This window comes from Manacus candei, unplaced genomic scaffold (assembly GCF_025592945.1).
Source record: "Manacus candei isolate 608988 ecotype Guabito, Panama unplaced genomic scaffold, ASM2559294v1 h1tg000049l, whole genome shotgun sequence".
NCBI lineage: Eukaryota > Metazoa > Chordata > Aves > Passeriformes > Pipridae > Manacus > Manacus candei.
In genome coordinates this window covers 30680736-30706960 of record NW_026138097.1, presented here as the reverse complement: position 1 = coordinate 30706960, position 26225 = coordinate 30680736, and the positions used below count along the sequence as shown (strand labels likewise).

General features: G+C 37.1%; 1 protein-coding gene across 4 annotated transcripts in view; it reads left to right on the top strand.

The window, feature by feature from the left end:
* Nucleotides 1-22787, top strand: part of MTRR (5-methyltetrahydrofolate-homocysteine methyltransferase reductase) — a 31401-nt gene extending 8614 nt beyond the window's left edge. For 3 of the 4 annotated variants that reach the window (XM_051798990.1, XM_051798992.1, XM_051798989.1), the window contains 12 exons: nt 1269-1386; nt 2303-2675; nt 5573-5695; nt 7311-7464; nt 10933-11021; nt 12598-12778; nt 14308-14350; nt 14790-14976; nt 17021-17139; nt 18633-18725; nt 18813-18992; nt 19934-22787. In XM_051798990.1, coding sequence (XP_051654950.1) covers nt 1269-1386; nt 2303-2675; nt 5573-5695; nt 7311-7464; nt 10933-11021; nt 12598-12778; nt 14308-14350; nt 14790-14976; nt 17021-17139; nt 18633-18725; nt 18813-18992; nt 19934-20078 — 1805 coding nt within the window. In that variant the 3' untranslated portion in view covers nt 20079-22787. The remainder of the gene's footprint in view (nt 1-1268; nt 1387-2302; nt 2676-5572; nt 5696-7310; nt 7465-10932; nt 11022-12597; nt 12779-14307; nt 14351-14789; nt 14977-17020; nt 17140-18632; nt 18726-18812; nt 18993-19933) is intronic. The other variant, XM_051798991.1, reaches the window with a different exon arrangement.
* Nucleotides 22788-26225: the final 3438 nt, after the last annotated feature.

Sequence of the window (26225 nt, the reverse complement as noted above, 5' to 3'; positions counted from 1 at the left end):
GCTATGACGAGGAAACCAGCACAAGTGGGAATAATAAGGATCTAGTGGTTTGGAATTGCACATGAGAAAGAGACAGGCTGTGAAAAATTCTGACAGTGATAGTGAACCAGAGGTGTGGATACTTACAGAATGTGTGAAGACTACCTAACCAGTGGTCTTTGGGATTGTTAGACAAGCATCTGTTAAGAATTACTGATCACTTTTAAGGTGGGTCAGTGTTTTAGTTGACCTCTTAAATCCTCCATGGACATACTTCCTGACTGACTGTTCAGCATCTTCTAATAGAACATCTTCACAATAGTTACAGGGCAGAAAACCCAGTGCAGTTAAAATGAGATCAACAAAGAAATCTTAGATTCCTGAGGAGGAGGTTGTTGGGCCAGATTCTTTCATTCAGATTTTCCTACTTTCTTATCAGTTATATTATTTTTCATTTTTTTTGGTTCCTTACATTTTTCCTGTAAGAGGAGTTTTGTGTTTTTTAAAAGCCTCAGACTAAAGCAACATTCTTCTAAACTGTGAAATACTGAAGGCAAAGTCTTTTCAGAATATTTCTCTGTCCTATATTTGTGATGGAGGAGCCACTTTTTCAGCTCTATTTTGGGACAAACACAATTTTGTTTGAAGTTCATATATACGTAAGTATTTTTCCATGCATCTGAATAATACAGTTACATGCACAAGTGTTTAAGTAATTATGTCATAGAATCATTGGAAGGGACCTTAAAGATCCTCTAGTTCCAACTCTCCTGCCATGGACAGGGACACCTTTAACTAGATCGAGTTGCTCAGAGCTCCATGCAACCTGGCCTTGAACGCTTTCAGGGATGGGGCATCTACAGCTTCCCTGGGCAACCTGTTCCAGAACCTCACCTCCCTCACAGTAAAGAATTTCTTCCTAATATCTAATCTAAACCTATTTGCTTTCAATTTGAAGCCATTCCCCCTTTCCTATCACTTCCTGCCCTTGTAAATCCTCTCTCTCCATCTTTCCTGTAGGCTCCCTTCAGGTACTGGAAGGCTGCAATTAGGTCATCCCAAAGCCTTCTCTTTTCTAGACTGAACAGTCCCAATTCTCTCAGCCTTCTTCATAGGAGAGGTACTCCATCCCTCTAATCAACTTGATGATCCTCCTCTGGACTCGCTCCAACATATCAGATTCTTCTATTTGCCTGCAAGAAAATCCTGTGTTATCTTTGCAGATCTTTGTCTGTGTAGCCTGGGTGGCTGCCTAATTGACATGATTCCTCTTTTCTTGAATTTCCTAGGTCTGGGAGATTCAGAGTACATGTTCTTTTGTAATGGTGGAAAGACAGTAGACCGACGACTTCAAGAACTTGGTGCCCAGCACTTCTATGACACAGGATTAGCAGATGATTGTGTAGGGTAAGAGCTGAATGAGTTTATGATTTTATTTCTTCAAGATGCAATATTTGCATGTTTTTTTGGCTAAGTGTTCTGAACCATTTGAAATCTGTTAAACCTGGATACTTAGCACCTCGTAGGAATGAGTTCCACCCGAGCACAGTATGCCTTTTCAATCTCAACTGTTATTAAGTAAAACTATTTTTAAAGTGTGAGCAAACATTTGTAATATCTGGGAAAATAGAGAATATTTAGCAGTTTTAGAAATTATGTAGTTCAGAGTAAGTGGAGGGATTATAAATGTAACCTGTTTTTTCTCTTTTTTTTGGGGGGGGGGAAGTGGAGGGAGGATGACTGTAGAGGATTATGTAACAAGATTTTTTTGTTTGCTGTAGAGGAATTATGTAAGAAAACAACTCCCTCACTGCTCTGCTGCTCTTTCTGGCCAGTAGGCTGCAGTCTTGTCTTAGTTATTTTGAACTGCAGCTTATATTGGTTCTGTGCATGCTGATGCAAGGCAGTTGAACACAACATTTTCATAACCATAAAACTTAAATCTTGTGTTCTAAAATAATAAAAATGGACCATTAGTGTAAGCTATTGATGTTGCTGTAGCACAATGAAAAGTTGTATATTCTGGTACCATTCCTTCAACTTCCTGTCATAAAGTTCAGCGTATGAAAATAAAAATGAGAAACTGGAAGAAGAGTGAGGCCGTTATACATTTTAGACTCCATAAATTTACATAGTGATAGCAACTAAGTAATTTTTTTAAAACAAAGAAATAATCTTGATAACAGCCACAGTTATATATTAAAATAGAAAGTTAGCAATGTTTTTAGTTTTTGTTGTCTTTTCATTATTTCTAAATTAACAGTCCAGAAAGTCATAATAATTTATCCATGCATTTCTTCTTTTTTTTCCCCTCCATTCCCAGTTTGGAATTAGTGGTTGATCCTTGGATTGATGGACTTTGGCTTGCTCTCAAGGAAGCATTGCTATTGCAGAAAGAAAAAGAAGGCATGAACAATGTTGTCGATGCTGTTACTAGCTCTCTCTCTCCAGCTCCACATGTTGTGCATGAACTGAACTTAAGCTCTGAAGTACAGAACTTGAAGCTAGAAGATGAGGGAGCGAAGAGTTCTGATGTTCTGTCACAGAAAGTGGATGACATTAATCTTGTGACTCCAGCTAGAAACACCGAACCTTCACTTGTGAATTCCATCCCTCCTCTCTCCCAGTCTGCTCTTAATATTCCTGCCCTGCCACCAGAATACATAGAGGTGCAGTTTCAAGGCACTCATGGTGAGGTAAGGACTTCACTTTGAGTGGTAAAAGCCTCCAGCTCTCGTAGGAGTATGAGTGTATACTCCTACATGCAGCTCAAAAGAGAAGTGAATACTTACATAAAGGAGATATTTCCCCAGGTACAGGAGGTTTTTGAATCTTAAGTGAAAGGCCCATTTATATTGTGAAAATGTAGTTTCCACCATATGAGTTATGAACACTTATGTCAAGATAAAATTTAGCTAAATAGTAATTTGGCATTGCACTGTCAGAAAGGCAAAAATTCAGATCATCAGTGGCTTATGTTATGCTGGTGAAAACATCTTCCTGTAGTAAGGAGTATAGTACAGTTTCTGTTCAATTTTTAGTACTTTCAGAATGTATTAAGAGGCTCTAAATTACTCAAAGTCTTGCTGCATACTTACCAACAGAGAAACTTGGCCATTGTAAAAACATGATCATAATTTTACTATTGGAAATGGAAGATGAACTATAGATCAAAAACCAGTATGCTTTTCCTATGAAGCCATGTTAAACAAAGACCTACTGTACAAAAGGAAGAATTAGCATGAGCTGGGAACTATCTCCTGTTGTCAAGCGTGACTCAGACTTTTCTGGGTGCCTGCCAAGGGCAGGTGTTTTGGTTATCCGTGCAAGGAATCAGTGAAGTCTGGTTGTTCTTTAAATGACTGGGAATCAGAAGCTGAGTGCGGTAGCACAGCCAGCACCGTCCCGCAATACCCAAGCAATGCAAACCAGGAGGTTGCAGCCAGGATCAGCCAAGAATGCAGATCATCAGGCAAGTTTGTGGGAATGAGGCAGGTCTGGGGCCAACACAAGAATTTGGTCTGTTCTCAAGATCCAGGCCTGGATCAACAGGATCTGAGTCCGATGATAGACATGGTTTTGACTGAGCTGCTGAATCATCTCTTGTAATGTAGCTCAGACAGGGCTGAAGATCCAGGACTGAGCTGAGATGGGGTTCCTGGGCCCAGTCCTCTGATGTGGCTGCTCATGATCATGAAAACCCTTTAGTGTGACACTCTCTGTTGGGTGTTAATGGTAGTGCTGAGAGAATCACTTAGTCTAGCTAATAGAATTAGTTTAGAGTGTATGGATTTAAACACTGGATAATTTTGGGTTTTTTTTATAAACCTCATTTTGTGGTTGGTGTTGCTCAGGTTGTTGAATTTAATAATCCCAGTTAAATTTTTGGAGATTTATGATTTAGAGGTATTCGTCAATTAAAGACTAATAGTTGAGTTGAAAGTGGTGCTACAGTGCTTAGAAGAGCCCATTTTCTTAAAGTCCGTATATATTCAGACTGATCTCTGAAATAGTTCATCAGGTTCTAATATTGATGCCTAAATTTTCTGAAAGTAGAGAAAAGTAAATTTTACTTTTGAACAGCAGATGGAAAAAACTGAATCTTCTAGTCTGGAATTCAGTGGCAGATTAAAAAGATTATAGTCCAGATTTCACATATAAAGCTGGTTGGTTGTCTCAAGCCTTGGAAAGAATCAAATACATGTTTGGGTTTTTTTGTTTTGGCACTATTTTTGACACAGTTGTCTGGATCTTGTCAACAACTAGGTTCTGTATAGGGTCATGTTTGGTTTTGCAGGTATGAAACAATGCAAGTCCTTTCTTGTTACATCACATTGGAACAGGCATGGATATTTTTTGGCAAGTACAGCTGAAGTTGGTGTGTTTTGAAATGCATCAACTTGAATTTTGGATATCTCCAAAGAGAGGCTCCCTGTCATTTAAAGAAGGCTGGGTACACGATCTCTCTAGTTACTTATGTGATCTGTGTTTTGGGCTGTTGAGTCTCAGGGTTGAATTAACAAGCTGCTGCTTATTAATGCCAGAGCAGTAACAGGCTTAAGCATTTGTGGCTAGTGTAAGATAATACAGTTTAGCTTAAATCTTGATTTCATTATGCCTTGAACTTGATTTGGAGGGAATACAAATGTAGACAATTACCACAGTCCAACTGATGCCCAATGACTTGATTATTGCCCAGGCCATTAATCACCAAAATTTTAAGAGAATAAAAAAAACTTCCAACTGTTGGTCTTAAGTGATTCTCTTATCTTCTTTTTTTAAATAGGAAATCTTCAGATTAACAAATATTCTCTTGTTGGTAGAATATTTCCTTTACATTTCAGAGAATATTGTTATGGTATCTTTACCACCTCTTCTTTTTTGTCAGCATTGATGTCAAGTGAAACTTGCTGACTATAGTGATGGAGAAATGAGGGCTGCAGTCTGATCTTCAAGTGACAGCCTTTGACAGATGTGATCTGAAATTATTTTTGGTGCACATTTGCAATTCTTGGGGCACATTTTTACCTGTATAGAAATGTTGTGGTATAACATGATGCTGATTTGTAGTGTGGGGTTTGCTGATTAGCTCTAAATTTAAGTCCTCTTATAAGTTGCCCATAATAATAGCCCCATATTGACCCCAAAGTCTTAGGCTGTGAATCTGCAGTGATGTAGCTTCTGTTCTTACTTTTTATGTCCATTCTACACACCTGGTAATCCTTTAATTAGGCAGGAGTTTTCTGGGGTTTAACATAAATGCCATTCTCTAATTGGCTATTTTCAGGGCAGCTTGTGAAAAATGAAACAGCTAGCTGCATTTGATAATAAAGTAGACCCATTAGACTGTTCAAGCCTACTGACTTTTTATAATTGAATATATGTATGCTGCTACTTAGATGCAATTTCTAAAAATGTAGAGCAAAACTCTCTATGAATACAGAAGATCCGTGTTTTTCCTCATTGTTTTGAGTTGTTTTCCAAGATTGTTTAAAAAAACCACCTGTATCAATACTAATTCCTGTATGTCATACTAAGCTGTCATTCAGCTGATTTGCATTTTTAGTGTAAGCTTTTGTATCTTCTTTTTCAGAATCCACATCTGTCCTCACTTATCTCGGAGGAAACAACCTTTGAAGTGCCAGTTACAAAAGCAGTTCAGCTCACTAGAGAAGATGCAATAAAAACCGCTTTGCTCTTAGAACTTGATATTTCAGTAAGTTAGTGATGGCTTTTTCTTTAGTGGGTGAAAATAAAGGGTGGAAAGCATGTGTGTTATATATAATAACTGGAGGGGAAATTATTTATTTGACTGTTTAAAAAAAAATAATTCCCTGTACAATAAAATGTTAGCTTACACTGATCTATTTTGTAAATGGGAAGTTTGATTTATTCACTGAAAAATAGGACTTCCTGAAAGTCAAAACAGAAATAAGGTGTCAAATTAATTTCTTTGTTGTTCTGTGGATATTGTACTGATTGAAATAGCATTTTGAAGGGAATTTGCAGTGGAGATAGGTGATCAGGGAATGTTGAAAATGAATGATCTTTCAGTTTATAAGTATACAACTTGAAGAATATTCAGAAACTGTAGTAAATTGTGACTGTTCCTTGTGATGGATAATCTACACAAGTAGTAATTTGACTGGTATTATAGGAATTGTTAGCTCTTGAGCACTGTTTCTACCTCTGGCATTGATTTTCTCTGACTTGTTAGCATTCTGCTCAAACTGTCAACCTCAGTTACCCTCAGTTAAAAAACTGGTTTAGTTTATTTAATGAAGATCATACTTTATATACTGGTTTGAAGATTAAAAGCAGGCAGGTCAATATTACTTTATAAGAACTCTTTAAAAGGAAAGTATGTTGCTTTTGAGTGGTTTCCCAAATTTGTAGAATATTGCTTTTGGGATAGTCTGATTTTTGGCAGTAACTTTTAATGGATTCTCTTCACCTAATCTGTATCAATATATGTAGGACATCTTTGAATTCCAGTTATAAATAGAGTCTGTTAAGTTTTGAGCAACTGATTATCTAAGCAACAGATTTTTTTGCCTATATTTGTACGTGTACATACATTCTGTCATCAGCACCCACTGGAAATGTAAGCATTTTTTTGTCTTTTTCACCTAACACCTTAACAGTCTGTGTGCAGGTCACCTCACCTGATGCAGAAGGGAAACATGATGCAAGGATAATTCTGTACGTTCCTTTAACAGGCAGAAGCTTGAGTAGGGTTTCAGCACTTGCACATGAGAATCTCAGACAACTAAGTAGAATCTAGGTCTTAAGACCTTAAGATTTGAATTTTCACTGTGCTCATATCTTGCTATTTTTCTTTTTCCTCCAGAAAATAAAAGCAGCTGGGCAATTGCAGTCACAGTTCATCAAATAGTTTAACCAGCAAATTTTCTTTTAGTGATAATTTATCTCTATAAAAAGTTGCATTAATTATGAGGACTTCATTTCTCTGCTCTTCTCAAACCAGAAAACAAGGTACATCAGTAATTAATGATCTGGGCTGATTATATAACACATCCTCTTAATACGTATTTATTTTCCTTCTGCTTAGGCTGCTCAGCAGTTCTCATTAAAGAACATTCAAATATTTAAACCAGATAAGGAAAGATTTTTCTAATTAGTAAGGTTAAGCCTGGGAAAAAAAACATGACTGTTTCATTTCTGATGCACTCCAAAGAGTGAAGTGTTACTACAGAGTAAAAAAACTTAATGAGAGTGCAATAGTAGGAAGACTGTTGTCAGGAATGGGGATGCTGTTAGCCTTGGTTTGTGGTACGATTTAATAGAAAGGATTTCTTGTTTTAAAACAGGATACAGTCTTTGACTACCAACCTGGAGATGCCTTCTGTGTAATATGTCCCAACAATGCCAACGAGGTGGAAGAGCTTCTTCACATCTTGGGACTTTCTGAAAAAGGAGATGACTTCGTTTGCATAAAGGTTAAGCAGGGCACTAGAAAGAAAGGTACGGCGTGATGCACTGATGCACTGGTCCTGTCATGGACCAGGACTCCTTTCTGTGTTCGTAGTAGCTAGTATGCATAGTTTCAAACATTTTTACTTTTAGTGTTGGAACACAGCTGTCATTTCATGGAGGCATGTTGGAAATCACAGCGATGTGTTAAAAAAAGAGAGGATACATAAGCATGCTGCTGCTGGTTTTACTATAGATGAGTTAGCTACTGACTGGGAACTTCAGCCTGAAATTGGTGTGCATCCATCATATTCTTACTCTGTGCTCCTTTACGTTTATGGATGAGGCTTTAATCACATAACCTTACAATCCCCCACTTGAAAGTAAAATCTCCTTGCACAGTGCTTCATATCAATCTGTTTTGCATCCTAAGAGGGCCGCACTCCTGAAGTAGAAACATTAGTGCTGTTTCAAGGTCCCTTTTAAGGGGCTGTTAAGTCCATGTGATCTGTTCCACTGAGTCTTATGATCCCATGCTTGAGTGGCTGCAGGTCGAAGGTATGCCTGTGGACCTGTGCAAATTACTCCATTCTTGCACTGCAGTTGGTGTCTTAATGGGGCTGCTGAGTTGTGCCATTTTTTCCGAAGGATGGGATAGGGCTCTTTGTTGTTCTGGTCTGTATGTAAATCAGTTCTCATGGTGAGATTCCCTTTGTCGTTAAGGGCAACACAAGCTGTCCATTAAGTATGAGATGTAAATAGGCCCATTTCTTGGAATTCACAAATAACACAAGTAATTTCTTAATGAGGTGAGTTTGTGTGACAGGCCATGTTGGAACATATCATATGGGATATCCAGATGCAGCTGATCTTATCCTTGACCCCCATGCCAATAACTAACCTCTGCTGGGCAGGGTCACAGGTTAGATTTGGTGCAGGGCCAGTGTCAGTTTTAGCCTGGTCCCTGCACTGGGAATAAGCCCTGCATCTGCAGGGCTGGTCTAGCTGTTATCCAGCCCCACTGTGATAAACCCCTTCCCCTGGCACCTCCCTCTTGGGGAACCCCCATCATCCTTGTTCCTCTGGAGCATACACCCTCCAAACACACCGGCTTCCCTCCCTGCTCCCTCCAAAGGTCCTAGAAAGGTCTTGGGTTTTTAACAATCTGCATTTGGATCGGGATTGGTCCTGAGCACCCTCAAGCTCAAGGCAGTGTCACCCCATCCAAGGCCTAACAACTGTGCACAGACAAGCAGCCATAGACTGGGTGGTGTGGGGGATTTCTCAGGTATGCTGCTTCTGCTGTTTACACTGTTTACAGATTTTACAGAATCAAGCACGTTAACAAAGGAAGCAATTAAAAGGGAGGGATATAGCAAAGGAGGAGTTAATGGAGACCAAAAAACATCAGATTTTCGTAGGAAGGTGGGCTTAAAATTTTTTTCCTCCTAAAGGCCAATAGGTTTTTCTGTGCAAATCAGAGAGCCCTGCTAAAAACTGCATAAAACACAACTCTCTCTGTAAGGTAAAGACAGTGTCAATAGCATGTTTAAAGTGAAGGTCTCCTTGAATAGGCACGGAGAGGTATTCTCTCCTTCTTGCCTATAGTAGTTTCCTTTTTTCTGCTGCACAGCTGTTGCAGGAAGGATGTAAAGCTGCCCTTACAGGGCACTTTGAGTTCATCAGTGTCAGAGCAGTTTCCATGTGGAACTGAGTCCGTATAGCCAATTGAGCATAGCTTAGCCTCTTGATTATTCTGGTATACAAAAAAAACTGTCCTTCCAAGGCAAAGTTGGTAAAATAATTGAGTGAAACTTGGAATATCAGTGCTCTCATCCTATGTGTAAACCCAGATAATTATCTCTCTGGCTGCCTAATGTAGCACTAATCAGGGAAAAAAGGTGAAATTGTGTTGTTTATGCAATATTTTTCTGTATCTTATATGTAAAATGGCATGCCTGTTTGTGAATCTTAATGGATGATAATGGAAAGGAAGATCATAACACTGGATTGCAGCACAGAAAATCGAAGTTCTTGGTTCTGCTCTTGAGTCTTCCGTGTGACCCAGAGCAATTCATTCTTTGCTACTGTGCTGATGAACAGAGACTCGTTCAGTTGCTATAACTTAATTACTTGTTGCTACCAATCTGATCCAAATAATTCAGCTGTTCCTAGCAATTTTCCAGAGTTCTTTTCCTTTTGAGATGGTTGTCCTTCAATTTTTTCACATTTGGGAGGAATTTGTAATAGTTACTACAAACTAAATGAAGAGAGCTGAAAAACGTGGAGAAGAGCTTGAACAGCATGCTGTGCCTCTGTTGCATCTTTAAGATTTACCAGGGATGCCACTGAATTTTGTTTACCACCTCTCTATGTTCAGTCTATCTGATGAAGTAGATGCGATAAGTTGAGAGGAAAAAACAGAAATTATTTGAAGTTTGGTACAAAGTCTGTTGTTTAAATACTGGATTTCTTTAGTTGTTTTTTTTTTATTTTGTGTATCAGCATCCTAGGAAGAGGATGAATTACATCTTGTAACATGCTGTCAGCATGTTCAAGAAAAGGAATTGTATACAAATATGAAAACAGACACTTCTTTCCTGCATTATATTTATGCCAATCCTCTTCTAAAAGTAAATTTTGTTCTTCGTATCAGGAGTTCAGTCAAGTAGTGCTGTAACAAAGAGGTAATTTAGCAAGTTTATAGTTGTGTTCTTGGAGCAAAAATTCTGTAGTATTAAAGGGCTCTTGAGCATGAAAAAAAGCGTAGAACAATCAGTAGCTAACTGTCAAGAGCAACATGTGAGTTGGGTCTATAAGAAAGCAATTTGGGAGCTACAGAGCTTATTAATTAAAGGGGGTTTTTTGTCACAGAAATGCTCTCATATTGCTTTTGGAGTTAACTTGGAATAGCTGTGTTAGCATGACACGCAGTGAGGCTGATAAGCCTGGCTGACACCATGAAGGGATAAATGGAATGTCACTGTACCTCCTTCCCAGAAATGGAACCTGTAGAGAGTAGAGGAGGGATTATTTGCTTGTACAGAAACCCTTTGGATATGCTGAGCCTCAAGCTCTAGTGTGGCATTGGCTGGGTACACCTTTGAATGGCTAATTAGAAAGCTTCAACATGTTTTGGTTTTCAGGAGTGCTTATTGATGGAGGGGGAAAAATGTAGATGTTCCTTTTCTGGTAGGTATTCCACTGAATTTCTTCAAGGTAGAAAACAGAAACAAAACCTGGAGTGGTTTAGCAATGAAATTTAATTGAACACCCTGTAGTATTCTCCTCTTTTTGTTTTCTGCTTTGCTAACTAGTTTTGACTTTTCATTGGAACACTGTCATTGATCCTTCATTAGAACACTTTCCACCAACCAGCTGGGGCTTAAACATACAGAATGAAATGCAGTTTAGCTCTCATTTTTTTTTGAAGAAATAAGCACTCTGTGATTCCATTTTTTAATATTAATAGATGCACATTTTGCTTTGTGTTTTTTTTTTTTCCTCCCACTGAACTAGGAGCATCTCGTCCACAGCACATCCCTGAAAGAAGCACTCTGAAATTCATTCTAACCTGGTGTCTGGAAATAAGAGCAGTTCCCAAAAAGGTGTTTATATGTTTGTTCTTTTAAAGAGAAATTCTTAGTAACTTTGTGCTTTATGGGCTCTTTCAGATCTGTCCTTGCTTTGCTTCATGTGTGGTTCATGTGCTTCATGTTTCTTGATGAATAAGAATTATCAGTTTTTATGCTGCTGTTTGTACTTTACTCCGAGTCACTTCTGGTGCTTTTCTGGCAAACTTTCCTGTTCTACAGTACCTTGATTCATAACTAGTCTGGAAGTAAGTAGAAAAGTATTAGATAATTTGGTACCAGATAACTGGAAGGCTGACTGAACCTGGCCCCTTAGTCGGTTTAGAGAAATCATTCTTCTAATCAGAGGGAGCCATATCTGTCAAGTTCTGTCACTAAGAAGACACATACTGCTATGTGGAAATATAATAGTGTCCTTTAAAATATTTTAAAGCTTTTCTTTAGCATTTCAGTAACCTAGCAGAATTCAAAGAAAGATTTTTGCTTGTGTAGTATTTGTTCTTACAACGTGTAAATATTATTTTCCTTTCATTCTGTGCATGTAAAAACTGAAAGCTTGCAACTGGAAAAGCAAGTGTATTTTTGGTATTGTCAAAACACATTTTAAAGATAACTTTGTATGAAAGATGAAGCTAAATGGTTGTGTTTGTTGGGTCTCTGAGGGAAATCAGTTTTTAGAAGGACCTTTTTATTCCATTTAGTGGATTTTGCAGCAGAAGAGAATCTTCCAGTTGTTTCAGCCTTTTCAAAACCTCATTTAACAGTTCTGAAAATTTGTCTCAACAATGAGAGTAGGCAGAGAGTGTTGACTGGGGAATATGGCCAAAGCCAGTTTTGCTGTATTAACTGTTCAGCCTAAAATGTACTTTACGTAACTCCATTCTCAAAACTTTTGTCTGGAAGCTCAGTGGTTGAGTGCACTCACATTACTTTCCAAGTATTTTTTTGTGTAGAACGTGTCGTCTGATTGCATTTGGTGTTTTGGATCACTTTTCTTTTATGCACTGTGTCTATTTCTACCTTTCTTTTTGGAAAAAAAACTTGTAACAATTTACATCTGATTTTTGTTTTATCTTTTAATGCTCAATTCAATTTTCTTTTAAGGAAAGTTTTCAGTACCATTGTATACCACAGCGACACTTACATGACTCATTAAATACCGTGCTTTATTTATAGTTATACCTCTTCTAAGACTTTTTATTATTTGTTTCCTGGCTTTTGTAACTTAGCAAGTGGTGTTGTGTCTTAATTTAATTTGTGTTATGGAGCTGCCTAACTAAAGTGTAAATATGGGAATTAAGAAGGCCTTTCATAAATTTGGAATTTTTTAGGGAATGGCTTGTGCCTGTTTGTCTCTACCCTGCTCAGGCTAAGTAGGATTTTCTGCTAACTTGTCCCAGACTTTCAAAGAGCAGTCAAAAAAAAAAAGGTAAATTTTTGATAGTAGGTGAAAGTGTGTGTTAGGAAATAAAATGCATTATCCATTAACCTGCTTCCTCTCCCCAGGAAACTCAAGTTTTTCCCAGTTTTGTGACCCTTTTCCCAAAAGGACAAGTTTTTTTACTCTTCTCTCTTATTTTTTTCCCTACAGGCATTTTTGCGAGCTCTTGTAGAATGTACCAGTGATGCAGGAGAAAAACGGAGGCTTCAAGAGCTTTGCAGCAGACAAGGAGCCTCTGATTACATGCGCTTTATTAGAGATTCTAATGTTTGCTTCCTGGATTTACTTTATGCTTTTCCAAGCTGCAGGCCTTCACTTAACCTGTTAATTGGTAATTGACTGATTTAGATTTAATTAGATTTTGTTTCTGAAAATGCATCAGGCTAAATGTTCAATTTCCCGAGAAAGTGGAACAGTTCAGTTAACTGCTTTAAGAATATTATGCTTTCTATAGTGATCAAGCTGAAACTGTTGTTGGGGAACACAGCTCTCTTCTACAGTTTGTAGCCTTTGACCTTTATTCTGCAAACACTTGGGTTGATACCTATGCTTTAATTGACTCTGGATTAATCCTGTACATAAAAAATAAGCATAAGGTGCCTGTGGGATTAGGGTCTTTACAGGTTAGTCTATCAACTGCTTACAATTAAAAAAGACATGTTTCTACAACTCCTGATTTCTCTGCCTACATGTTCTTTTCTTGCACTTTTTCCTGTTAAAACAGAATGGTTTTCCTGGTGTATTTGGATTTACATAATGTCTAACACAGTCACTGGGTTCCTGATGTAAAACATTGCAGGAATGAGACTCCCAACTGTAACCATCTCATATACATCTGAAAATACTGGCAGTCATTTTCCAAATTGAAATTCAGAATTTCTTAATATGCTTCATAATATGAATCAAAGAAATTGCTTTTTGTGTTCTTGCAGTCTTTTCCACACCTACCCCAAATTTCTCCTTCTTTGTACACTGTGGGGATTTCAAAAAGTAAATACAAGCTCTGTTTCACTTTGTACAAATACACAAATATTCACAGTGAAAGCAAATACACTTAGCTTTTCAAAGGTGATATGGAACGTGCTGTAGCAACTTAACTGAATAAAAGGAAATCTTGAAAGTTTTTGAAATGTGTTTCCCAAGGGAAGTAATGTACTGACTGGTTTAGCATCTTCTTTAAGTGATTTCACTGTACTGGCTTTTCTTAACTGCCTAGCAACTATCATATGTAGCAGAGCATCTTTAAAATATGCCAGGGTATCCATGTACTGGGAAAAAGGGTAGTTCTGTTTATATACATACATATGTTGGTATAAATGTGTGTGTGAGGTATATAGTGGGTTTCCTGCTGAAAAAATGCTCGGTAAACTGTATCTGTTGTTTTTTAGCTGAGCTTTCAAAACTTCACATAGATACTTGCAGTGGTTTGCAATTGAACTGGCACATCTGCTTCTAGGACATTATATATAAGAAGCTTTCAGTCAAGCAATTCTTGTTGTGAGAGCTTTTGAGCTTATAGATGAAAGGTGGGGAAAATTAAATTTCAGGCTTCACCATACCTACTAGCTACTGGCATCTCTTTTGTGCACCTTACAGTTGTTTTTAATTGACCAAGAATCCCATAAAATAACTGTTGGAGCTTCATTGTATAGGATCTCTAATTAATGTTCTGCAAAGTCTAAACCCCATTTAAAATAGAGTTCAAGTCTTAATAGCTTATTTCTGAACCACAAACACTGAATGTTAATAGAGCAAAATTACAGTTAAATTAAAATATCTTATATTCTGATGTATTGTGAACACTTATGATATTTTCATTGGAGTGAATCAAATAAGTGATGCTTTTTTTATTTCCTACAGAACATCTTCCAAAATTACAAGCCAGATCGTATTCAGTGTCAAGGTAATGAAATATTCAAATTATGTCTAGTCAGTTTATTTAGATATTCTTTTTTTCTCGTATGTGTTTGTGTACATTATAATCTAGAGATGAGAGGAGTGAAGGATGAAACAAAATAATTGTGACCCTACTGCAAAAAAACATAATGTTTGACTATTTCAAACAACATTGTTTTGAATATGTGGCAAGGCTTTGGTAAGGTTCTCAAGGACAAGCTCACTCACACATGGATCTAGTAGGAATTTGGATTCCCTTCTGTAGACACTGGCCTCTGAGTCCAACCTTAAGACATTTTCTAGCTATATATAGATATTATGCAGTTAGCTGAACGCTGAGAATCTTGATTCAGTTGAAGTGGCTTGGGCTGCAAATGGACCTGCTGCAAGATTGTACAGCTGACTCTCAGGTTTTGGTTTGTTTTTTAATATTTTTGTCTTCGCAGTTCAAACTTATATCAGCCAGGAAGACTGTGCTTTGTATTTAATATTGTGGAGTTCCCTGCCTGTCCTGCTAGACCAGTCTCACGGAAAGGAGTGTGTACAGGGTGGCTTGCTGAATTAGTTTCACCTCTGCTGCACCCCAATAAAAACACTTTGGATACAAAAGGAGAAAGCTTTTCAACTGAAAAGGTATGAATATTAAATCAAAACTCATTAATTGTTAAATTTATGCATTTTTGAAACAGCTGCGGGTTTCTTTGTTCGCTGCTGTGACATAATGCAGATGTTTTGGCAGGATTCACCTTAATTTTGCAGTTCTGCCCTGCTTTTAAGTTTACCTTCCCCTCTGTACCATGTTTAGAACTTCATTGCTAAGTACTAAACTTAAATTTTACTTATCTGTGCATAATTGAGTTGGGAAACTTCCCATTTCTGAAAGGACAGAGTTGTTTTCCACCCCATGGCAGTTCTAAGCACATCTTGGAGGATGTTTTCATGGACTAAACTACAACTGTGCAATTAAATGGTTATGACTGCTTGTATTGTAAGAGAGAGGCACATGGATTGCAGATATATGTGGAATAACAATACAGAATAGATGACTGTGATCTTATGCAAAAATACCGTAGATTAATTAATATAAATGTGTTTACCATTTGCACTCTGTTTTAGAAGAATGACCAGTTTGGAATTACTAATAGGGAAAATAGTTCTTAACTCAAGTGTGGTTTGAAGTATATACATAAATACTGTTCCCCACCAACAAACATTATACTATTTTTTTATCATTGCGAAAACAGAAAAATAGTCCTGTTTAACTTTGTTGTATCTGTAGTCATAGAATCATAGAATCAGCCGGGTTGGAAGAGAGCTCTGAGATCATCAAGTCCAACCCTTGATCCACTACCACCATGGTTACTAGACCATGGCACTGAGTGCCACATCCAGTCTCATCTTAAAAACCTCCAGGGATGGAGAATCCACCACTTCCCTGGGCAGCCCATTCCAGTGCTTGATTACTCTCTCTGTAAAGAATTTCTTCCTAATATCCAACCTAAACCTCCCCTGGCACGGCTTAAGACCATGCCCTCTTGTCTTACTGATAGTTGCCTGGGAGAAGAGACCAACCCCCACCTGGCTACAACCTCCTGTCAGGGAGTTGTAGACAGTGATGAGGTTTCCCCTGAGCCTCCTCTTCTCCAGGCTGAACAACCCCAGCTCTCTCAGCCGCTCCTCGCAGGACTTGTGCTTGAGTCCCTTCATCAGCCTTGGTGCTCTTCTCTGGACCTGCTCCAGCACCTCAATATCTGAATTAGAGTATAAGAAATAAGTAGTCCTAAACCACTCAGGTTTACAGAGCAAAGTTAAAATAACTTGGTCTTGTGCCTCACTTCTTCTTTAAACTTGAAAGTAAATTCAAATCGTTTCATAATTAATGTGCAATATAAATTGGATGTTTGCTTGTGACTTTAATCGATAATGAAGCTCTGCTATGGCTGCTACTGAGTCTTGAGTAATCTTTTAAAGAATTAAAAATAGTCCTCTCTTGTTTTCTGTGCATCATGTTAACCATGTCTCATGGGATAGTTGTGGAGCTCCTAAAAAATTATGTTTAGGCTTCCTTTCAGACACAGGTCTGAAGAGTTGAATTACAGTTTATCAGTGAAATTATATAAAACATTTTCCAAGATCTTTGAGTTGTTATCTGCCTCCCCTTACCCATATGCATTTTTGGAGATCATGTAAAAGTTTTATGAAAATTAAGAAAGCAAGCTCAGTATCAGTAGGCTTCAATTCACTATAAACAAATCCTAACCTCCAGTGGACTATTTTTAGATGCCCACAACTCAAAAAGTTGAGTTGCTTTTAATAACAGTAAACTAGCTTTAATTCCCTTTGAGTATCAACACCAAACTTTCTATGAATTTTGTAGCAGTATTCCTCAAATTCGTGGTTCAGCCAACTTCCATATTTATGTGGGTTTCTTCAGTTTTCCTCCAGATGGATTAATAGCTTTTGTAAATATGGTGTGAGATTTTTTTTTCCCTTAAACTTGTGTGAGCTCTTATTCTAAATGTCTATATAACCTTAAAGATAAACTCTGAAACTCAGGATTTGAAAGAGTATGTGGATATATACAGTATGGCAATATCCTGAAGGTTCAGAAAAATGTCATGGTGTTTTCACGGCTTAAGAAAATTCTTCAGTTATATTTTATCTAATTTCATTTTAGATATCTATTTTTCCTCGTCCAAACAATACTTTCCACTTACCTGCAGACCCATCTGTCCCATTCATGATGGTTGGTCCAGGAACAGGAATTTCACCATTCATTGGTTTCCTGCAACACAGGTATGTACCAAGTTGTTACCTGGAAACCAGTCTTTTTCTGTTGAGGAAAAATACAACCTCAAGTTTTGAGTACAAATGCAGTTAATATTTTCTTTTTTTTCCCTTCTTTTTGTAATGGTAGAATGCTGATTATAAACAGTCTTACTAAATTTCAAAAAGCATTGCTTGCGTACTTATTTGTTTTTTAAATGAGTAAAACTTACGCTTTTGTCTGACTGTATTTAATGTCTATAGTAGATATATGAGGAATTGAGTGAATTGTCGAAAGAGTAATAAGAAATTAAATCCTTTATCTGTGTGTTGCTGGTGGAAGTCCTGCAAATGAAATAGAACTGTTGATTTGCTTAAGTTTGGTATTCCAAATCCATTTTCTTCAGAAGAGGCACATATATTAAAAGTCTTGGCATGATGGATGTCAAGTTTTCTCCCACATTCCATTATTTCTGTGTGTTTTACATTTCGATGTTTTAAGATGAGGAGCTTGGCATGTAAACCACCAACTTGGCGGTAATCTTGGGGTTTTGGAGTTCATGTTTGAGGGAAGGTAGATCCCTTATTTTCTCCCTCCAGCTTCAGCAGCGTAATTTTGCAAGACGAAGAGATCTTTGTTTAAAAAGTGACAGCACATCACCAAGAATATGTAAAAACATGATCATTCTGAGGAATTAAAGAGCAGGAAGAGTGGAGTATTTGGGAATGGTTCTAAGTTTTATAGATAACCAACACGTATAATTTCTAGATGACTCATTAGTTCCAGTAAGATAATGGAGTTTCTTGGGTCCTGTAACAATTGTTTTTAAAACATTTATTTGAGAGAAAAGTGAAGTTTTGACTTGATGTTTCTAACTCCATGCTTCTGCCTTTACCAAATCATTATATACCATCCTTGCTCCTTAATTTAAATTCCTAAATATTCCTTTATCTCTCAGAAGTATTTTGCCTTTTATTATAAGGTTAAATAAAATCTGTCTCTCAAAATTCAAGTGGAAAATTGCAGCTAAAACTCCCTTAAAGTAATACTTTCAGCATTATTTAAAGAAAATGAAATAACTTTTCTGATGATGTGATAGTTAATAGGTTCTTATTCATAAAATCTGGCAGATTTCTACAGCTAAATGGAAAGCATGCTAAAATTGCTGAGTTTTCCTAGGTGGTTTTACAGGGCTTCCAATGAAGGATGAAAGGAAGTGATCTTATTCAGCAGTCAGAATTGTTTTGTGAGATGTTTGGATGTGTCAGTCTTGACTATTCCAATATGAAACTGTTGACAAAAAAAGTAACAATTTTGAAGTTGATTGATTTTTGAGCTGGTCCTAAAGTGAGTAGTCAAGAAAATCAAATAAGAAGGGTTTGACTTTGATTTACCTTAAGTCATTTCACATTTCTGCCAATCCAGAGTTTTTTTGAAGTACTACTTTAAATGAGAATTGGGTTATAGATGTTTTAGATTCTGCACTTGATAAAACAGGATTGGATTTTTTTTGTCTATTTAGGCAGAAGCTCAGAGAACAACATACAGACTGGGAATTTGGAGAGACATGGCTGTTTTTTGGTTGTCGGCATCAGGATCGAGACTATTTGTTCAAGCAAGTTCACTATTTAACATTCATTTTGTATTCATGAGGGAATGCTTATCTCTGAGCCATTGCTAACAGGTTTTTATTACCTTTCAGAGATGAGCTGAGATGTTTTCTTGAAAATGGCACATTAACTCATCTTAAGGTTTGTTTCTCAAGAGACTCTTCAACTGCAGAAGTAGCTCCACCTAAATATGTGCAAGACATCATTAGGCTTTATGCCAAGGAAGTTGCCAGAGTCCTGCTGGAAGAGAAAGGTTACTTCTATATATGTGGGTGAGTAGAGTGGAAATGGACTGTCTCTGAAAGAGAGCAGCATTAGGAGAAGTTTGAGGCTTTAGAAAAACCTAGAGCTGTCTGAAAGAAAGGACGAATGTGATGCTGAAAGAGCCTTCCTGGAAAGCTAGAGTTTCATCCATATGCCCATTCTTGTCCAATATAGTCTTGAAAGTATAGCTTGTAATGACACAGTTCCACTGATTATGTTATTTTCCTTTTTTTTTTTTAGTTTTAAGTTATAGGGGTTTTCAAGCTAATAGATTTCTCTTTAGAAAATGAGATATATGAATGCATGTGATGAGAAACTGCTTAGCTGTGAGACAGTAGCAGCCTTCTACTGTGTTTCAGGTTTGGGTGCTCCAGAATGCTAAAGCTCTGTAATAGTTATATATTGTATAGTGGGAAATTTTATCTGGATGCTAACTTACCTGGAGGTTCAAGATTTTTAGAAAGTTTGTTGGTAAATGCGCAAACTATTTGAATATAGGGCCCAATGTCAATATATATATATTGATATAAATGTCAGCTATTTATATTAGAAATAGCATTAGTAATAAGTGAGGGGTTTGGTAGCTTTTTTTGTTTTTCTTTTTTAATATTGGAATCACACAGTGATATAATAATAAAAAATACTTCAGCAGGTCCTATTCTTCCTAAAAGATACCAATTATTCTGTGAGAGCTCAATTAGGGTTGCAAGCTTTTTTACTTACAAATTACAGAGTGCTGAAAACTTTGTAATGTTTGATTGAGAGAAACCCTCGTTACTCATCAATGCTCAACTACATGAAAACTCAGTAAGAATCTTGCTGTACAATATAAAAGCTGTATTTTTGTTTAGATTTTTTTTTAATGCTGCTTTTCCAATACTGTCCTGCCTCTGAAGCTATTGATAAATGGAAAAATACACATTTTCCTCCTCTAATTTTTGTTTTTTAGAGATAAGAAGCACATGGCTGATGGTGTAAGCGATGCTGTAGTAGAAATTTTGAGCATGGAAATGGAAGCTGACAGATTGGAAGCAATGAAAATCCTGGCCATGCTTCGAGAAGAAAAACGCTATTTACAGGATGTGTGGAGCTAAATATTTTGCTTTTCCTATGCCTTTGTAACACAGAGTACTTCTTTTCACACATGTGCTTTTGACTAAAAGTTATTGTCAAAAGTGCTATCAGTAGTTATACAAATGTTAACTTTCTCTATTGACCTTCAAACAGGAACATGGAACCTTTTAAATGACAGCAAACCAGGCTGGCCTTTGAAGTGTCTGAGGTTTTAGAGATGTTACATAATGGACTGTCTCAGTGCCTTGATTCTCTCATTTTAAGATTAGTTTAATGTATAAATTAAAAACTTCTGCACCTGTACAGGCATAATTATATGTTGACATTACATCATGTATCTTTTCCTATAATGTGCACATAATGAAGCTACAGAGTAAATATGTTACACAGTGATCTGTATGTTATCAAATACATTACTAACTTGCCAAGCTTTATTTGAATACTTCCTAGATGCTTCCTGAGACTACTTATATTTTTTCAGCTTGCACAATGACAGTAACTGCCAAAAGGTTACTGAAGAATTTCAGCTCCAAAATTCTCTTTAATACTTAGCTTTTTCATTACATCATTACTTTGTGTCTCAAAGTTTGCCACACTCTGTGCTATCATTATTAGATTTTCCTGCATAATTATTTTGAAAGTGTTTTCATTCCTGTCTCTAAAATGTTTGTGGTTTAATTTATGAGCAAACTCAACCAGTTGAGCTGAATTTGGTTGCTTAATAAATAGTTTCTCAGATTACTAAATTAATTTTGTTAAATCGAAGACATAGTAAAATACAGTGTTTTGAAAGGAGTTGCCCATGTGACAATCCACTGCCAAATTAATTTGTTGAAAGCATATTTTTCAAGTGTCTGATCTTTCTAACAAGGGACATTTGGTGTACAAATAGGTGGAAGAGTAAAAGTGTAAGCTATTCATGGTTCTTTTCAGATCTCTCCTCTTCCCTCTGCTTTTTCTAACTTCTAAATATCCATGTTGTCTTCTCAGTTCCCTGTCATCCTTAAAGGATAAAACAAAGTATGAGAGAATATTTTAGACAAATCATTTTTTCCTGGGGAAAGTTGTTGTTTTGTTTTGATTTACATAGTCAGAACCACATCATTTACTCCAAGTCTTGTGGTTGTCTAGTGATTATTAGTTAATTGGTCAAGTTGTGTGCTGTGCTTGTTGAATCTGTTTGACATATAAACCTTGTTGTATTTTTTATTGCTCCTGGGGAATGTATAGTGTTTTGCTGTCTCTCTGTTTCCTTTGGAAGTTAAGCTTCAAGGCCACAGTTTTTGGCTTAACTGCATTCCAGTTTTACTTTGTGACCAGAAATGGAGAATAACTGTATTAGTAAAGAGGAAATTAGTCTTACCAGTGGTGTAATTAGAAATCCTTCTCATAAGTCTCTTCCTTTCTGTCTTTGGTGCTTCTGTTATTCTATCTGAGAGCCTAATGTAAAGAAGGAAATGAAGAGAGCCTTGAACTTCTGTCTTTCCTAGTTCTGTGCTGCTAATTATCTCACAGATCCGTCTTTCTCATGCATTTCCTCAATAATTGGACTGTCACAGAAAATCTAGTTACTTTCCAAAAATGCAGAGGTATTTTTTTAATAATACGTTTGAGTGACTTTTTTTAGTGAAATGGAAAATCTAAGCCTCAGACTTTGTGGGAAGTGGTAGGTCCCACTGAGCTCTACACAAATTCTGTCATGGGGCTGGTGTGTAAGAGGTGCCAGCAATGTGGGGGTGAGGGTGGGCGGGACACGTGTGTTGGTGTGGGGCTGTCGGTGGTATCAAGCTGTATTCAATGAAAAAAAACACCTTACTTCTGCTTATTAGGTGTTCTTCAGTTTCCTGCTTGTTTTCTTTGCCATCATTTGTATTGCTGCATAGAGCAGGAGATGGATAAAATGCTCAAGTTAGTGACAGAAGTGCAGGTTTTATGTGGAGTCTTCCATTAACTAGTGGCTTACTGTGCTATTAGTTATTGTATTGTATTGTATTCTGTACTCCAAAAATGCTAACTTTTTTGAAACCATCCCTGAATGTTATGCAAATTCTTCTCCAGCAGTTATATTTTATGTCACCTAATAGCAATTACTATACTTTGTTGCTATACAAAGATGTGCTGTCGCATAAACCATATGGAAAGTGTACACTTTATGTTTTATCTAAATGTTATCCTGTAGCCTTATTAAAACTGCTCCCCAGATGACAGTATTTCTGTGCTGTTGAGGATAGAAATATTTTGCTAGGTTCCATGCTTGGCTAAAGTAGTGCCCATGGTGGATGATACGTAGGACATACCTGTACCTGAAGACTCTGAGCTTTTTAAGACCTTGGTCAGCACCAAGCCATAAATAATTTTAAATGTTTCTGACTCACAAATCTCCCATTTGAATGGACAGATTCAGCTGCAGCTGTACGTAGTGCGAAATTCCACATAAGAAACCATATCTATTCAGTCCGTTATTCTGTAGCTGATTTTTTTAAAGGAAGAATAAAAGAACACTTACAGCGAGCAGATATGAAATGACCTGCCTGAAACTCAACTTTGAGCTTTTCAGTTCCCATGAAGTCGTGCTTGCAACTATTATTTTCTGTAATGTAAAAAAATATGTTCTCGTTTTATATTCATGCATTTAGCAGTTTGGTATTTTGATGGCTTTGCACAACCAATTTATTAGGATCTCAGTTTCACTGGGTATCCTTTGTATAAAAGGGACTTTTTTTTTCTGAGTAGCTTTGTGATTTGTCATCTCAACCTGACAGCTTCAAATTTTTCCCTGCTCTTCAAATGGAAACTTTATTACTCCTTCTGTGGATCCATTTCACTCCAGTTATGCATCATCTGAATTGGGAAGATCAAAACTGAATCCAGTAGTCTAATTTCAGACATGACAGCGATTACATAATAAAAAACAACAGAATATTTTTAATATTATTTTATATTTTTTCTGGATTGTGGGGTGTCTTGAAGAAATAAAAATGGGAGAATCACTGCATGCCTGCTAGTGGTTATAGGAAGAATATTACATGGCTGAAATGGCCCTGGACAGTTATGGTGAATTGAGAGATGAATCTGAATGGTATGAGAGCAATTGATTTGGATTTTAAAATTGAGCTAGTTGATACAATGGTTTAATGTAAGACCTGTAGACTATTTTAATGAATCTTAGAGTCTGCTTTCCAGTTGCAGAAAATGTGTAAATATAAAAAGCTGCTCAGTATTATTAAAGTTGCCTAGCATAAAGAAATCAAAATGCTTTTAAATTGATGGCAGAAACAGTATATCAATTTGTTTAGTCTCGAAACCCTACTCAAATATAATTCATATTGAAAGAATCATAGTTTTATACAAATGCAAATTACAGTCTTGAAAAGTTGATTCAGCACCACTGCAAATTACATTCACTTTCATTAGCATTTGAATAAATGCTTTGCTTGTGGTGGAAAAGGTTTGTCACATTGACAAAGCACTCCAAGCCAATCGTGCTTATTAAAAAAGAAGAGGTCCTACTGTTGGTTTGAAAACAGCAGTTCTGTAAGGCTCCATCAGTCAGAAGTATTCATTTCTAAGCTGCTTTTAACTGTATTGCTTGGATGATTGATTGGTTTTCCTTATTTTTTTTAATGGTTTTTATTGTAACTTGCTAGAAGATCAATAGGGCTACTTCCAGTACTTTCTCCTCAGTGTTTTCAGTTTTTAAGGTGTTGTGAGAAAACAGTGTCAGTTGCCCTTGATTTATGAACATCACCAAACCAAAGCAGAATTACAGTGCTGTGACTACTCAGCATTTTTAGGTGGAGGCAGATGTTGAAACACGCACTCTTGTGTACATCTGTACATTCCATGTGTCTGTAAAAACTCCTTGTTTCCAGTTAAATGCCGGCTCCCTGATTGTGATTCTTACAGACCACTGCTTCTTGAGATTAAGATAGTACAGCACTCTCTTTCTTTTGGTGGGAACAGATTCTTCTAGAATAAGCCGCTCTTTATGTCACTGGCACTCCTTTTTGTTTTCTGTAAGGATGAAAAAGGAGCAGTATATGAGCTATCAAAACTGCAGTCAACAGCTCGTGGCTCTCAGAAGACACTGTTTTAAGAGCAGAATCCCTTTTTCATGTTACAGTTCTTACACATGCTGGAAGGGGGTGGCATTGATGCCAATAGAAGCCCCAGAAGCACAGCTTGACAGTAGTAAATGTTTACATTTTCCTTAGCTAAGAACAGCTGGAGCAAACACAAATAGGAGAGGGAGAAAGGAATCCTGTAACATTTTTAAAATAAATTATTGGATACCCAAGAATTTCACACAAGTTGGTTTTTAAAACATCTGTTCCTATGAGAAGCAGAATGCACTGATACTTTAAGTTACTGTTGAAAAAGTCCCCCCAAAAAAGCTAATTCCTAAGTAGAAATGGCTGTATTTATCTACCAATGGGCAAGTTTCTTAAGGTCTTACAGCTTTGCTCACAGAGAGTATTGCATTTTGAGGTAAATGGAAGCATTTGTTATGTTTGTAAAACTTCCTACGGAAGTCTGTTCAGAACTCATAGGCAATGGAGATAATAATTCTTTAAGCAGTAGTTGTTCTGCTACTTTTTTTTAATGGGTTGTGTAAAACATCTTTGTTTTTTTCATGCAGATGCATGTATATATCTTAATCTAAATATAGGTAGATTGATTGGTATAGATATACATGCACTGCCAAGATCTCCATGTAGTTTCTGTCTTTGCTCCACAGATATAACATATTTTGAAATATCTGTCTGCATAACTATGCCCTTCAGTTTACACAGCTGTATTTTACTATTAAAATATATGTAGACCTTTATTCAGAAAGTGTCAAATTAACACTTCCAAGAAAAAAAAAATAGCTGCTGGGTAGTTCCCTCTATTCATTTATTGCTATCAGAAGAATATAGGATTTTCCTTACTTTTTCATTTTGCAGAGAGAAAGAAATGCATGAATGTACAAATGGTAAATAAAAAGGAGGGCATAAATCTGTAAATTGCTGTACAGATATGGTGGAAATATTTATTTCTCTCATTCATTGTTTCTTACAGTGCCTGTAACATGCTAGGGGCTTTCAAACACATGAAGAAACACAACTGATCTAGTTCATATTAATCTCACTAACTGTAAAGGCTTTTGTAGAGTTGCATATTACCAACTGACATTGCTGTCAAAATACAATGAGAAGGGAATGAGAGAAACTGTGTATTTTTTGAATTGGTTATTATCCAGTGTTTCTATGTATGTATTCAGTGTGTAGAGTGTGAGTCCACTCTAGATTATCTCTGAAAGGTCATGACAACCAGGAGAGGTTCCTGAGGGCTGGAGGAAAGCAAATGTCACTTCAAGATGGACCAGAAGGAAGATCTGAGTAACTGCAGTCTGGTCAGCTTTGTGCCTTGATCCCTGCAAACCATTTCTGAGGATAATTTGGTGATCTAAATTAGTCATCATGGATAATGAGGAAGTAGTGACTGACCAATGTGGTAGCCTTTCAAAATAAGAAAACTGGCTTTCTGAATCAGGGGAGAGGAATGGATATCATTTGGTCTCAGTTGCAGTGAGGCTTTTAACACTGTCTTACTGATGAAATAGGGACTAAGAAGTAACAGTGGGCTGGATTGAAAACTGGCTGAACTGCTGGTCTCCAGTGGTTGTGATTAGCTCAGCTGGATGCCAGTCACTAATGTTGTGCCCCAGGGGACAATATTGGGTCCAGTCCTGTTTAACATCCTCATTAATGACCTGGACGATGGGGGCAAAGTGCAGGTTCAGCACTTTGGCAAATGATTCAGAACAGGGGGTGCAGTAATGGTTGATAGACAAGATGAGTGTGCTGCCCTTTTGGGGGCCCTGACAGTCTGGAGCACAGAGCCAACAGGAATCTCACTTGCAAGTGACCTTTGCAAGTGGTTGTCTCCAGCTTGACTGCTACCACCTCTCTGATACAGAGTATTGTTTCACCCAGATAGAAAGATTCTGAATTGAGCTTCAGCGAATAAAAAGATATTCTCCAAAGAAACCTGCAAATGAGGAATTCCTGTAGAGGTTACTCAGAGCTTGAACAATAGGGATTTTGAGGTGTTTTTTGATGGCTTTGATATCTACAGCATTATGTGATGGTCTGTGGTCTGCATTTTGTTTTCCTGACAGAGCT